The following is a 12,718-nucleotide window of genomic DNA, read 5'->3' on the forward strand; positions in this document are numbered from 1 at the left end:
TGAGGTGTTGACACCTGGAGACAATTTGGGGGTTTGTGTAAGACCACAAAGCTTAGAGGGCATGCTCTGGACACTTGTATCAGTGTGCAAGAAATACAAGTTAATATGTCGTCAGAACTGCTGCGTTGTCAGTGCCCAGAGCAGTGGCTGGCACGTGGTAGAACTCAGTAAGTGCTTGTTGAGTAAATGGATGGAATTTTCTTTCCAGGCCTGTATTGATGAAAATTTGGACATGGTGAAGTTTCTGGTGGAGAACAAAGCCAATGTAAACCAGCAGGACAACGAGGGCTGGACCCCCCTTCATGCAGCAGCTTCCTGTGGCTATCTCAACATAGCAGAGTGAGTCTCTGTGGGTTTGCCTTCTTTGTAGCAATAGACTTCATTTCTCTTCTGCTCGTTGTATTTTTTTATTTTTGGAAGATGGGCCCTGAGCTAACATCTGTTGGCAATCTTCCCCTTGTTCTCCCCCTCCCAAAGCCCCAGTACGTCTTGTATATCCTGGTTGCAGGTCTTTCTAGTTCTGGTTCTTCTGTATGGGATGCTGCCGCAGCCTGGCTTGCGTAGGTCCGCACCCAGGATCTGAACTGGCGAACTCTGGGCCACCTAAGCAGAGCACACAAACTTAACCACTGTGCCACGGGGCTGGCCCTCTTCTGCTCTTAAGAATTTGAATTTCATAAAGAGTTATAATCTCTCTTTATTGCAAATTGTAAAAGCAAGAAGTTGAATTATTTTTAAGGAATAATTGATAATATGTGTTATGTGGTTGCTAAATCCACCATTTTTTTTTAAAGATTTTATTTTTTTCCTTTTTCTCCCCAAAGCCCCCCAGTACACAGTTGTGTATTCTTCGTTGTAGGTCCTTCTAGTTGTGGCATGTGGGACGCTGCCTCGGCGTGGTTTGATGAGCAGTGCCATGTCCGCGCCCAGGATTCGAACCAATGAAACACTGGGCCGCCTGCAGCGGAGCACGCAAACTTAACCACTGGGCCACGGGGCCAGCCCCTAAATCCAACATTTTTTAGTTGAAATTTTTGTTTGCTTCTATTTTTAGGTAATTTGTATCTGTTGAGATATGCAGAGGTGGCTTCCGTCTGTGGTACTGTCTGGGTTCACTTTTTGAGCAACTAAGAACTAGGCACAGATGTAGGCAGACCTGGGGATTTTTTCTGGACTTCTTTGTAAACCTGTCTTATTGTTTTAAAAAAAATCAGTGCTTAGTACAAATTAAGGTGGAGCATGCCTGGCCCGCTGATCACAGTGCTCGTGTGGCTGATGGCAGGAGTGAGCCTGTGTGTATGGGACAGAGCAGAGGCAGGGATCGGCATGTGCTCTCACGGTAGCGAGTGGTGTTTATCAAGACACACGTAGCTGCTAACCCCCATGACAGCTAGTTGCCCCTCCCTTGGGCAGAACAATCCTGACCACGTGGTGTCTGGGGCATAAGAGGTACTAAATAAATGTCTGTTGAATGAAGGAATGATCAGGCAGATTATTTTTAAATAGGAAAGAGATTTGGCAGTTGAAACATCTTTAAAATGAGGCAACTGGGTGTATTCTAGAGGAGGGTAAATTTAGATTGGTAAGGTAAATTCCCTATATGAAATCATGGTGTTCTGTGGCCCTTGGAAAATCAGATTGCTGGTTTTAAGGCCCTTTTTAATGTGATTAGCCCTCCATTACATCTCTCTTATTCAGCAGACTGCCTGGGGAGCCACGCTGGCCGCTGTGTAGAGGTTTGCCCGGGTTCTTGGGGGAGAGCCTGTGTCTCTGGCCTGCTGTGGGCCAGGGAAGCTCAGTGGGAGAAGCAGACAGAGCGGGCTTCGGAGCCAGGGGAACAGCAGGCAGCAGCACTCGCGTTCAGCTTATTCAAAGAGTGGACGGCTGGATTGGCCCGAAAGCCAACAGAAATGAGCAGTGCCTTTTCCTCCGTCTTGGTTCTTCACTCTGTTCTCATTCAGTAAAAGTCAGTCGTCTCTTCATCCCCGGGGCACCTCCTTTTCAGAGTCTCACGGGAAAGGCCCTGGTTCTCAGCCTCACCCCCACTGCCAGCATTCCGATGCCTCAGAGTCAAGGCAGCCTCCCCATAGATTTCGATGTTTACTTTAAAAATTTATCTAAGAAACATTTACAGAACATATTAGCCCCTTGTTATTGATACTTGATTATTTGTTCAGGTGGCTCGTTTGTGATTTTTGGCTACCGAATCTTGTAACATTCAAAGATTTCCCCTTTTTTCCGTTGAAAGGTAACAAGCAGAGCTCATGCTTAGAATCGGGGTCACTTGTGTTGGCATCGTCCATGGAGTCTGTTTTTCTTCCCTTTGTGAAGCTGAGTACAGAGAATGATTATAAACACTTTTTCACAATGGTTTCTCTGATTCTTCTTATGGATGGACACAGTTCCTTTGGAAATAAGTTCAAACTTTAACAATCTCTTGCCTAAATAAATATTACCTTGAATGAAATGGATCGCTGAGAGTTACTATTTCCTTATACAATGATTACTAATTAGGCGTATGAAGATCTGACCAGGAGAGAGATGATCCAGACCAGAACCCGTTGTGGGAATGGGGTGGTGTAGGGATGGCCTTTTCAAATTTATCAGTCATTACGCTTATCTTATTAGACGGGGTTTGACCTTCCCATCGTTGTGTTTTGTTTGCAGCATGTAGTGGTGTTCTCCATGCCATGGAAAGAGCCTCCTTGCCTGCTTTGTTCATTTTGGTTGCTTTACCTCTGGGTCTGCCAACAGTGTTAGATAAGATCAGCCGTTGGCCATTTTGTCCTTTTCTTTTTGTATCTTAAAAATCTTAAACTTTGCACTCTTATTCCCAGAGTCATTAGGAATTCTAAATTTGAAGGGAGTGGGAATGAAGAAAAAGGCAAACCGGCTTTCCAGGAAGAATCCCAGTGCCTGCTAGTTCCTGGTTTGTGATGACCTTTCCTGTCTCATTTTTAAACTCAGTAGGATATAAGTTTAAAAAGAGGTTTAGAGGCTGTTTTTTCCTCATTTTAATTTGACTTCAGGCTTATTGCTTAGTTAGCTACATGTTTTATATTCTTATTCCCAATATGTGTTGAACATAGAAGCAGCAGATCGACCCAAGGGCACAGCATTTAATTTGACTTTATAGTTTACTGGGATGCTAATTTATTCTGAGTTTTTAACGCATTTCATTTTCTCTCTTCCTCCCTTAGAGGAGTAGCAAAAAGACCTAAGATCAGTGATGGGTTAGGAAGGCTTTATTTTCTAGGGGCATAGTCGTTGAGCTAATGGACATTTCTGAGCCACTGGGTAACTATAAAGATTCTCAGGGGTAAAGTAAATATTACTTCATAGGTTGATATTTATTCTTATTCAGGGAAAAGTGTAAATCTAAAGAGATTTTTCCCTTTTTTCCCCCTAAAAATGGCTTAAGAAGGTAGCCTTAACTTAACAATAATCGCTTTCTGATTTATGGCAAGCCAGATCACTTTCTAGAAATGAGTCTTCTTGATCATGAGCCTAAGAACATGTCAGAAAAGGGAAAAACAGGAGCCTGTCTACCCAAGTGACGTTGTGCCTGATCCAGTAAGGGACGGAATAGGTGTCAGAGCAGAGTGGTTAAGGTGTTTCATTTATTTCAGGCAATATTTGTGGAGTGCCGAGAGAAAAGAGGAAGTGTCAGATGTTGGGGCAATGACAGTTGGGGGAAGACACGGTTGTTGCCCTAAAGTGGCTTTCCGCCTGGTGGGGCGGCTGTGTCGAGATACAGTGTGTGTCATGACGGAGGTCCAGAGTTAGTGCTCGGGGAGGGAGGGAAGAGTGGAGTAAAGAAACGAGAGAAAATTCACTTGACGAGGACAGGCAAAGTCTTCATGAAGCAAAGGCTCCATTTTAAATGGACCTTGAAAGATATGAAAAGTTTCTAGAAGGGAGAGAAGGGGAGTGTGTTTCATCCAGTTGGAGGAAGCTGCTTGAGCTGTGGAAGAGAGCTGGGTGAAAGTGGGACATGTTTGGGAACAGTAAGAGGTTCAGTTTGATTAGAGTATAGGGTATAGTTCAATCCAGGCAGCATTTATTGGGTGCTAACTGTGTATATTAGTTGCATTTTGATTTCTCAGGGTGGGGGGTGTAGTTGAATGCTCCTTGGGCCTGAAGGAGGGAACCGGAAGAGAGGAGCTATTGCTCATGTGGAAACGAAGGGGCAGTTGATGGACAGAGGACTGGTGCTCAGTGGAATAAGAATACAGAGAGGGAGTGAGCCTTAGAATCGAAAGTCTGTCTTCCTCTGAGACTGTGAACGAAGGGAAGGAGGGGGAGGGGACAGCTAAAAATTAGATGGATTGTGAATGCCTTTGCCCTTTATATATGTGGAATTGATCTGTAAATTTGAAACATTTATTTAGGCTCTATTATATTAGGTACTAGGCAATGAGAAAGCAAAAACATGGTCTTAATCTAGTCTTTGTTGATTCTTTCTCCTCTGCCAGCTCCTTGAATACAGTGGGCATATATGGATTATCTTTTTAAAATCTCCTACAGTGTCTATAACATAGTAGCTTAAATATAGTAGGGGGCCAGTAAATGTTTACTGAATTGTTGAATGGTTGAAATCTAATGTAAGTAGTTATTCTTTTCCTTTTAAATACTTTTAAGTATTTGATAGAGCTCCCAGGATTATTGGGATTCTCATTGGCCCAAAAGTAACTTGATCTAGTGAAAAGATGAGCTATATCAACTAGTTTAGATGAACTAGACTTGAGATTAAAAGTGTCTGCCATTGGCCACCTATGCAATCTTAAGAAAATTAGTCAGTATGTAGGACCCTCAGTTTCTTCAAGTGGAGGTAATACTACCCACGTTGCCTGCTTCATAAAATTCTCTAAGACTCATTCTATAAGTTTATGTGAAAGTACTTTAAAAATTAGAAAGGATCCATGTCAGGTGTTGAAATGATCAGACCTTTCTTCTTCAGGATCAAGTGTTGTATTTTGATATAGAATCTAACTGTTGATTTCTTCAGTGATTCAGTCTCCTCTTAGTCTGTAGATTTCACGTAGATGGTTGGTTGAAGGGAGAGTTCTGTGGAGGCATAATTTAGGCAGATTCCTGCAATTTTAGTTCATCCTTTTCTTTTCACACCACAGCACTACTTAATGTACTGTGATGTGGCGTTGGGGAGGTTTTCGTGAGAATTACTTGTTTCCGTGTCTTTTAAGGACTCTCATTCTCAGTGTTACAGGTGTAGTAAGTCCTTTTGGGAACCTGTGTTTGGACCTCAGCGATGGTAGATGAAAGTCTCTTGCTATCCGCTGGGAGTGAGAGGGTGGTGGTTAGGAATATGCGTGTGAAAGAAATCCTATTTTTTTTAAGATTTTAATTCTTTTCCTTTTCCTCTCCAACCCTCCCACTCCCTCCCCCCAACCCCGGTATGGTACATAGTTGTATATTCTTAGTTGTGGGTCCTTCTATTTGTGACATGTGGGATGGCGCCTCAGCATGGCTTGATGAGTGGTACCATATCCGCACCCAGGATTTGAACCGGCGAAACCTTGGGCCGCCGAAGCGGACACACGAACTTTACCACTTGGCCTTGGGCCGGCCCCAAGAAGTCCTGTTGGTTGGCGTTGCTCTTGTCAGGGAATAGAGGAGCTTCCACTCCTAATTTTTGAAGGCTAATGGAATTAGAAATTAATAATTTGAACACTTTATCTGGGACTATATTTAAAACCCCAAAATAGACGCCTTGCTCTGTATCGAACCCCAAATGCACGAGTGTATGTTGATATTAGACTGAACAGGGATATTATTGATCCTGGATTGTGTCTGCACAGGTATTTCATTAACCATGGAGCTGATGTGGGTATTGTAAATAGCGAAGGTGAAGTCCCCTCTGACCTTGCGGAAGAGCCTGCCATGAAGGATCTTCTTCTGGAGCAAGTGAAGAAGCAAGGTAACCTAAGGCATTGGGGGGTGGGGGGCGGCCAGGAGAGACTCTCAGATGTTTCCACTTATAGAAAATAATCCATTTGCTGTATGGAGCTTTTCATTATCATATGATAGGGGAGGGTTAGATCTGTCTGCACAGGATTAGTCATCGATTATCAACATCATGTATCTTAATAACTCACGTGAAAATAGGCCACATGACAAAAGGATGACCAGTCATTCCTTATCTCTGCCATTCTGAGGGTGTATACCCATTGTATATTTAGGAGTGAACTGATTATTCTTTGATGATACAAATTACACTGATGAGGAGCATGAACATTTCTTACCACGTGTACATGGTGTTGGATTTTGCTACACATTGTAAAGCCCAAAGAAAGGATGAGATACGGTGTAAATTTGAGTTTTGCCAAAATCTGTATGACTTTGTGTGTTTTCTCTTGATGAGAGCTGAAAGTGGTGCTGCCATAAAAATAGACACCTAGACCAATGGAACAGAATAGAGAGCCTGGAAATAAACCCATGCATATACAGTCAACTAATACTTGACAAGGGAGCCAAGGATACTCAATGGGGAAAAGATAGTCTCTTCAATAAATGGTGCTGGGAAAATTGGATATTTACCTGCAAAAAAATGGAAGTGGACTCCTAGCTCATACCATACACAAAATCAACTAAAAATTGTTTAAAGACTTAAATGTAAGACCTGAAACCATCAAACTCTTAAAAGAAAACATAGGGAAAAAGCTCCTTGACATTGATCTTCGTAAGGATTTTAGGATGTGACCCCAAACCACAAGCAACAAAAGCAGAAGTCAACGAGTGAGACTACATGAACTAAGAAGCTTCTGCACAGCGCAAGAAACAATCAACACAATGAAAAGGCAGCATGTGAAGTGGGAGAGAATGTCTGCAAACCACATGCCTGGCAGAGGGTTAGTCTCCAAGCTGTGTAAGGAACTCATACAACTCAGTAGTGAAAAGCCCAAATAAGCCAATTAAAAACTGAGCAAAGGACCTAAATAGACGCTTTTCCAAAGAAGATATTCAAATGGCCGACAAGTACGTGAAAAGGTGCTCAACATCACTGATCATCAGGGAAATGCAAATCGAAACCACAATGAGATATCACCTCACACCTGTTAGGATGGCTATTATCAAAAAAACAAAAGGTAAATACTGGTGAATATGTGGAGGTAAGGGAACCCTTGTGTACTACTGGTGGGAGTGTAACCTGGTGCAGCTTCTGTGAAAAACAGTATGGAGGGTCCTCAAAAAATTAGAAATAGAACTACCATATGATCCAGCAGTTCTACTTCGGGATATACATAAGAAGGAAATATAATCACTATCTTGAAGAGATATCTGCACGCCCATGTTCATTGCATCAAAGTTTACCAACACGTGGAAACAGCCTAACTGTCTGTTGACGGATGAATAGATAAGGAATGTGTGTGTGTGTGTGAATATTATTCCACAAAAAGGAAGGCAGTTGCCATTTGGGACAACATGGATGAACATTGAGAGCATTATGCTAAGTGAAATAAGTCAGAGAAAGACAAATACCATATGATCTCACTGATATGTGAAATCTAAAAAAACTGAAGTCATATAAACAGAGAACAGATTGGTGGTTGCCAGGGATAGGGGGTGAGGATGGCAGGTGGGAATGGGGATGGGTGGAGGGAATGGGTGAAGGTAGTCCAAAGGCACAAACTTCCAGTTATAAGATGAATAAGTTCTGGAGATGCACAGCATGGTTACTGTGGTTAAAAATATGGTATTGTATATTTGAAAGTCGCTAAGAGAATAGATTTAAAAAGCTGTCACCACACACTCTCAAAATTATAACTAGATGAAGTGATGGATGTATTAACAACCTTATTGTGGTAATCATTTTGCAATATACATATGTATATATAGTCATGCACCACGTAACGATGCTTTGGTCAATGGCAGACCACGCATATGATGGTGGTCCCATAAGGTTGGTACCATAGAGCCTAGGTGTGTAGTAGGCCACACCATGTGGGTCTGTGTAAGTGCACTCTGTGATGTTCACATGACAGCATCCTCTAATGGCATATTTCTCAGAATGTACCCCCATGGTCAAGTGACACATGACTATATATAAAATCACTGCATTGTACACCTCAGACTTCCACAGTGTTTTATATGAATTAGATCTCAAAGCTGAGGGGAAAAGATATTTATGGTTTAAATCTTATTTCACTTTGAAATAAGTGACTGAGTTCTTCTGGTTTTCAGGAATCTCTTTTGTTTCTCAATCTGGAGATAGTTCCTAGTTCACAAGAAGAGATGAAAAGGTGATTTTTGTCTTTTCAGGCCTCGTTTCTCTTATTAGTGCTCGGTATTCCTATGACTTTATGGATTACGCGCTGTCTCTTAGACAGTCACAACCATGAACAGCTGCTGTCTGTGAGATTCATTATATGCCAGGTAGTCTGGGCTGTCTTTTAGGGTTTTTCATCTTGTGTGTGAAAATAGTTTTGATTGCACAGAACCCCTGAAATGATTTCAGTGGTCCCTGGCACTATAATTTGAGAATCACTGGCCTTAATTATCAATCATGTTTCTTTCTAGAGATTGGTACAGTTTAGACTGATGAGGTGTAAGGAAAAGTTCATGGAGGCTTGTCCATGGAAAGAGGGTTCTTCACACCAAGAAGAACCATAGGAATGCCCCTCTCCTTGCCAGCTGTGAATCAATCCATGTAGATCCTCATTTACACCTGGCACCCATCCTGTGACCTGGGGGGAAGCCAGCTTCAAACTGACTGTACTGTGCACGTGGAGAGGAGAGATTAAGACCCTTCAGTCCCTGATGATGCTATGTAACTGCTAGATGGATCCACATGCAAGCCCTCCCTTCTCTGAACTTGTGCAAATGTGGGATGGTGGCTCCAATAGCTAGAGTGGCTTTGAGCTGGGTTTTCCTTTATACTGCCAAATGCATGGATAATGGCACATATGTTTTTGAAAAGCTTATATTTTTATGGATTTCCAGTAGATGACAGTGTGGGTTCCCATAAACCTCCCTGTCCCTTGTGTAAACATCTAGCAATTAAGAGATTAAAAAAAACAGTTAACAAAACTGATAAACATGTCTGTGGACTAGAAACAGAAAGGAAACACAAACTGGGGAATAGGTTCTGAAGCTGAAGCCCTACTGGACTTTGGGAATGGAAACAAATTGACCACGGAGTTTAACTCTTGTGGGAAATAGGAATAAAACGTGGTACATGCATGGCAGGGGAGTGGAGCCAGATACCATGTGAAATGGGTGATGACGTGGGGTGAGGTATGACCTCCAGGAATGGCTGAAGTCTGGAAAAACCTTCAAATGCTTCCTGAACCTGACACTGCTGGAGCGCTTTTAAAATTCTTTGGGTGGTTATTCCCAAACACTAAGGAATGTTCTTATATTTTTATTTCTTTAATTTATCAGATTAGTTTTATAGATGTACTATTTATCATGTTTAAGTCAACTTTTTATTCCTTTTTATCATCTTAAATTTTCTTTAAATTAACTCTTTTTTGTCATTTTAGAGGTAACCTTGATAATATTAAATTTCTAGATAAATTTCTTTTTTTACTATAAAAATAATTCTTTTTATTATTAGAATTTAAAACATACAAAAGTAGACAAAAGTACAATGAACTTCCACGTACCATTACTCCGCTTCAACAATTTATGACTATCTTATGTAGATAAATTCCTCAATTCAGCTATTTTAGGCAGCAGAAACATCAGCCAGCCTCACAGGGAGCACTTCGCTTCAGAGTTCCCACTGAGGTAAGGGAACTGGGCTTTTTTACCCCACACTAACTGGTCACCAGGTGCAGGCTGACCCGGGGAGTGGGTGATTCCTTGGGCAAGGTAGCTCCCTGTATGAGTGTTTGGGTTCCATTGACTGTCTTGTTCTTTAGGATTAAGTGATTTAGGAATCTCACTTTATCAAAATAAAGTGACTTTCCTGGTTTGTGTGTTGGCATCGCTCCTCTGGGAAAGAGAACCCGAGGCACAGGTGAAAGTGCTAATACTCTCTTGGGAACTGACAGCTCAGGGAGCGGGACGGTGGGGACAGAGGGACCTGAGGCCAGCAAAGGTGTACAGGTCACGCTGTCTCTGTCACTGCCCCGGGTATTTCGTCTAACCTTGAAGTGTTTGGACAGCTCAGCTCAAAGGTGACGTTAACCAAGAGAGAGAAGAGTGAGGCAGTCGAGGGACTCTGGCAGGCGCAGTGTGTGGTCTGTGCTGTTTGCTCCTGAGTGCAGAAGACTTTCTCTTCTTCCGAGACTGAGTCCGGAGGGCTTCTACAGTTGTGTTCAGGTGTGTTTGCTGTAGCATTTTGGGGATAGTCTTTATTGCTTTATGGGAGTTTCGTTCTATTCTTACTCTGCTATTTTTTTTAATAAAATGAGCGGGCGATGATTTTTTTCAACAGCCTTTCATCATACATGAAGATAACATCATTTTCCTTTTTTTCTTTAATTATATTGATAGATGTTTTTCTACCTCTAAAACTGCATTTCTGGAATAAAGATTGCGCATGCATAGCCTGTTATTTTAAAACACATTGCTGGCCTCAAGTTATTAGTTAATATTTTATTTATGATGTTTGTTTCTAAGTTAAGCTTGGTCCATGATTGTCTTTTATTACTTTCTTCCATCAGTTTGTATTGAGGTTATGTGACCCTTATAAAAGGGTTTGGGAAACTTTCACTCTAATTTAAGATTCTGGAGTAATTTGTATAAAATAGGGACTATCTGTTCCTTGAAAGTTTAGTGAAATTTTTTGAGCCGCAAAGTTTTTCAGGGATAGGGGAGATTTTTATAACCAATTCCATTTTTTCAGTAGTTACTAGGTTAATGAAGCATTTATGTTTCTCTTGAAGTATAAAATTTTATTTTTATACAAAATTTTCCGTTTTATTGACGTTGCCAAACTTATTATCATAGAGTTCCTCATAATATTCTGTTATGTTCTTTATATCTCAAGTGTATATGTCTAGTTAAGTACTTTTTTCATTCTCAATATAGTTTATTTTTTACTGAGCTTTTTTTTTATTCCTCAGACTTGCCAGATATCTATTTTATTAGCCTTTTCAAGGAATATTTTTGCCATAATTGGGGAAATTTTCATATGGACTGTATATTAGATGACTTATGGAGTTATTCTTAACTAGTTTAGCCATAATGATGGCATCCTGGTTATGTAGGAGATGATCTTTGCATCTTTATGTCTAAGAGATGTATGCTGAAGTCTTGAGGAATGAAATACCACAGTGTATTGGGGAGGGAGAGAGAGAGAGAGAGAGGGAAAGAGAGAAAACCCAAGCAAATGGGGCAGATTTTTTTCATCAATGCAGTCTCTATCAAAATTCCACTGGCATTTTTCACAAAAATAGAAAGAACAATGCTAACATTTGTGTGGAACCACAAAAGACCCCAAATAGACAAAGCAATCCCAAGAAAAAACAGCAAAGCTAGAGGCATCACACTTCCTGGTTACAAACTATAGTACAAAGCTATAATGATCAAAACAGTATGGTACTGGCCTAAAAATAGACACATACACCAATGGAACAGAGTGGGGAGCCCAGAAATGAACCCTCAAATATACAATCAACTAATATTTGAACAAGAGAGCCAAGAACATTCAATAGGGAAGGAGTAGTCTCTTTAATAAAAAGTGTTGGGAAAACTGGATAATCACATGCAGAAGAATGAAATTGGACCCCTATCTTACAACACTCACAAAAATTAACCCAAAATGGAGTCAAGACTGGAGCATAAGACCTGAAACTATAAAACTTCTAGAAGAAAACATAGGGTAAAACCTCCTCGATATTCATCTTGACAATAGTTTTTTGTATATGACACCAAAAGCACAAGCAACAAAGGCAAAAATAAGTGAGACTACATCAAACTAAAAGGCTTCTGCAGAGCAAAAGAAATAATCAACAAAATGAAAAGGCATCCTATAGAGTGGGAGAAAATATTTGCAAATCATATATCTGATAAGGGGTCAGTATCTAAAATATATAAGGAACTCATACAACTCAACAGCAGAAAACAGTCTATTTAAAAAATGGGCAGAGAGGGACTGGCCTGGTGGCACAGCAGTTAAGTTCACACATTCCGCTTTGGCAGCCCAGGGTTCACCGGTTTGGATCCTGGGTGTGGACCTGTGCACTGCTTATCAAGCCATGCTGTGGCAGGCATCCCACATATAAAGTAGCGGAAGTTGGGCATGGATGTTAGTTCAGGGCCAGTCTTCCTCAGCAAAAAAAAAAAAAAAGAGGATTGGTGGCAGATGTTGGCTCAGGGCTAATCTTCCTCAAAAAAAAAAAAAAAATGCAGAGGATCTGAATAGACATTTTTCCAGGGAAGACATACAGTTGACCGACAGGTACAGGAAAAGGTGCTCAACATCTCTAATCATCAGGGAAATGCAAATCAAAACCAAAATGAGATGTTACCCCCTTCCTGTTAGAATGGCTATCATTGAAAAGACAAGAAATAAGTGTTGGTGAGGATGTGGAGAAAAGAGAACTCTTGTGCATGGTTGGTGAGAATGTAAGTGGGTACAGCCACTGTGGAAAAGAGTGTGGAGTTTCTTCAAAAAATTAAAAGTAGAACTACTGTACAATCCAGCAATCCCACTTCTGGGTATTTATCCCAAAGAACTGAAATCAGGATCTCAAAGAGATATCTACACTCCCATGTTTAATGCAGCATTATTCACCATAGCCAAGAC

At 41.0% G+C, this 12,718-nt stretch overlaps 1 protein-coding gene across 23 annotated transcripts in view; it reads left to right on the top strand.

Moving 5' to 3' along the window:
• The window catches only part of PPP1R12B (protein phosphatase 1 regulatory subunit 12B), a 206,036-nt gene that overhangs the window by 54,680 nt on the left and 138,638 nt on the right, over window positions 1-12,718 (top strand). For 22 of the 23 annotated variants that reach the window (XR_011535279.1, XR_011535275.1, XR_011535276.1 and 19 more), the window contains exons 2-3: window positions 209-339; window positions 5,820-5,938. Coding sequence is in view for 18 of the 23 variants with exons in the window: in XM_070602192.1 (XP_070458293.1) it covers window positions 209-339; window positions 5,820-5,938 (250 nt within the window). In the remaining 5 variants the exon portion in view is untranslated. The remainder of the gene's footprint in view (window positions 1-208; window positions 340-5,819; window positions 5,939-12,718) is intronic. The other variant, XM_070602196.1, reaches the window with a different exon arrangement.

This window comes from Equus przewalskii, chromosome 31 (assembly GCF_037783145.1).
Source record: "Equus przewalskii isolate Varuska chromosome 31, EquPr2, whole genome shotgun sequence".
Lineage (NCBI taxonomy): Eukaryota > Metazoa > Chordata > Mammalia > Perissodactyla > Equidae > Equus > Equus przewalskii.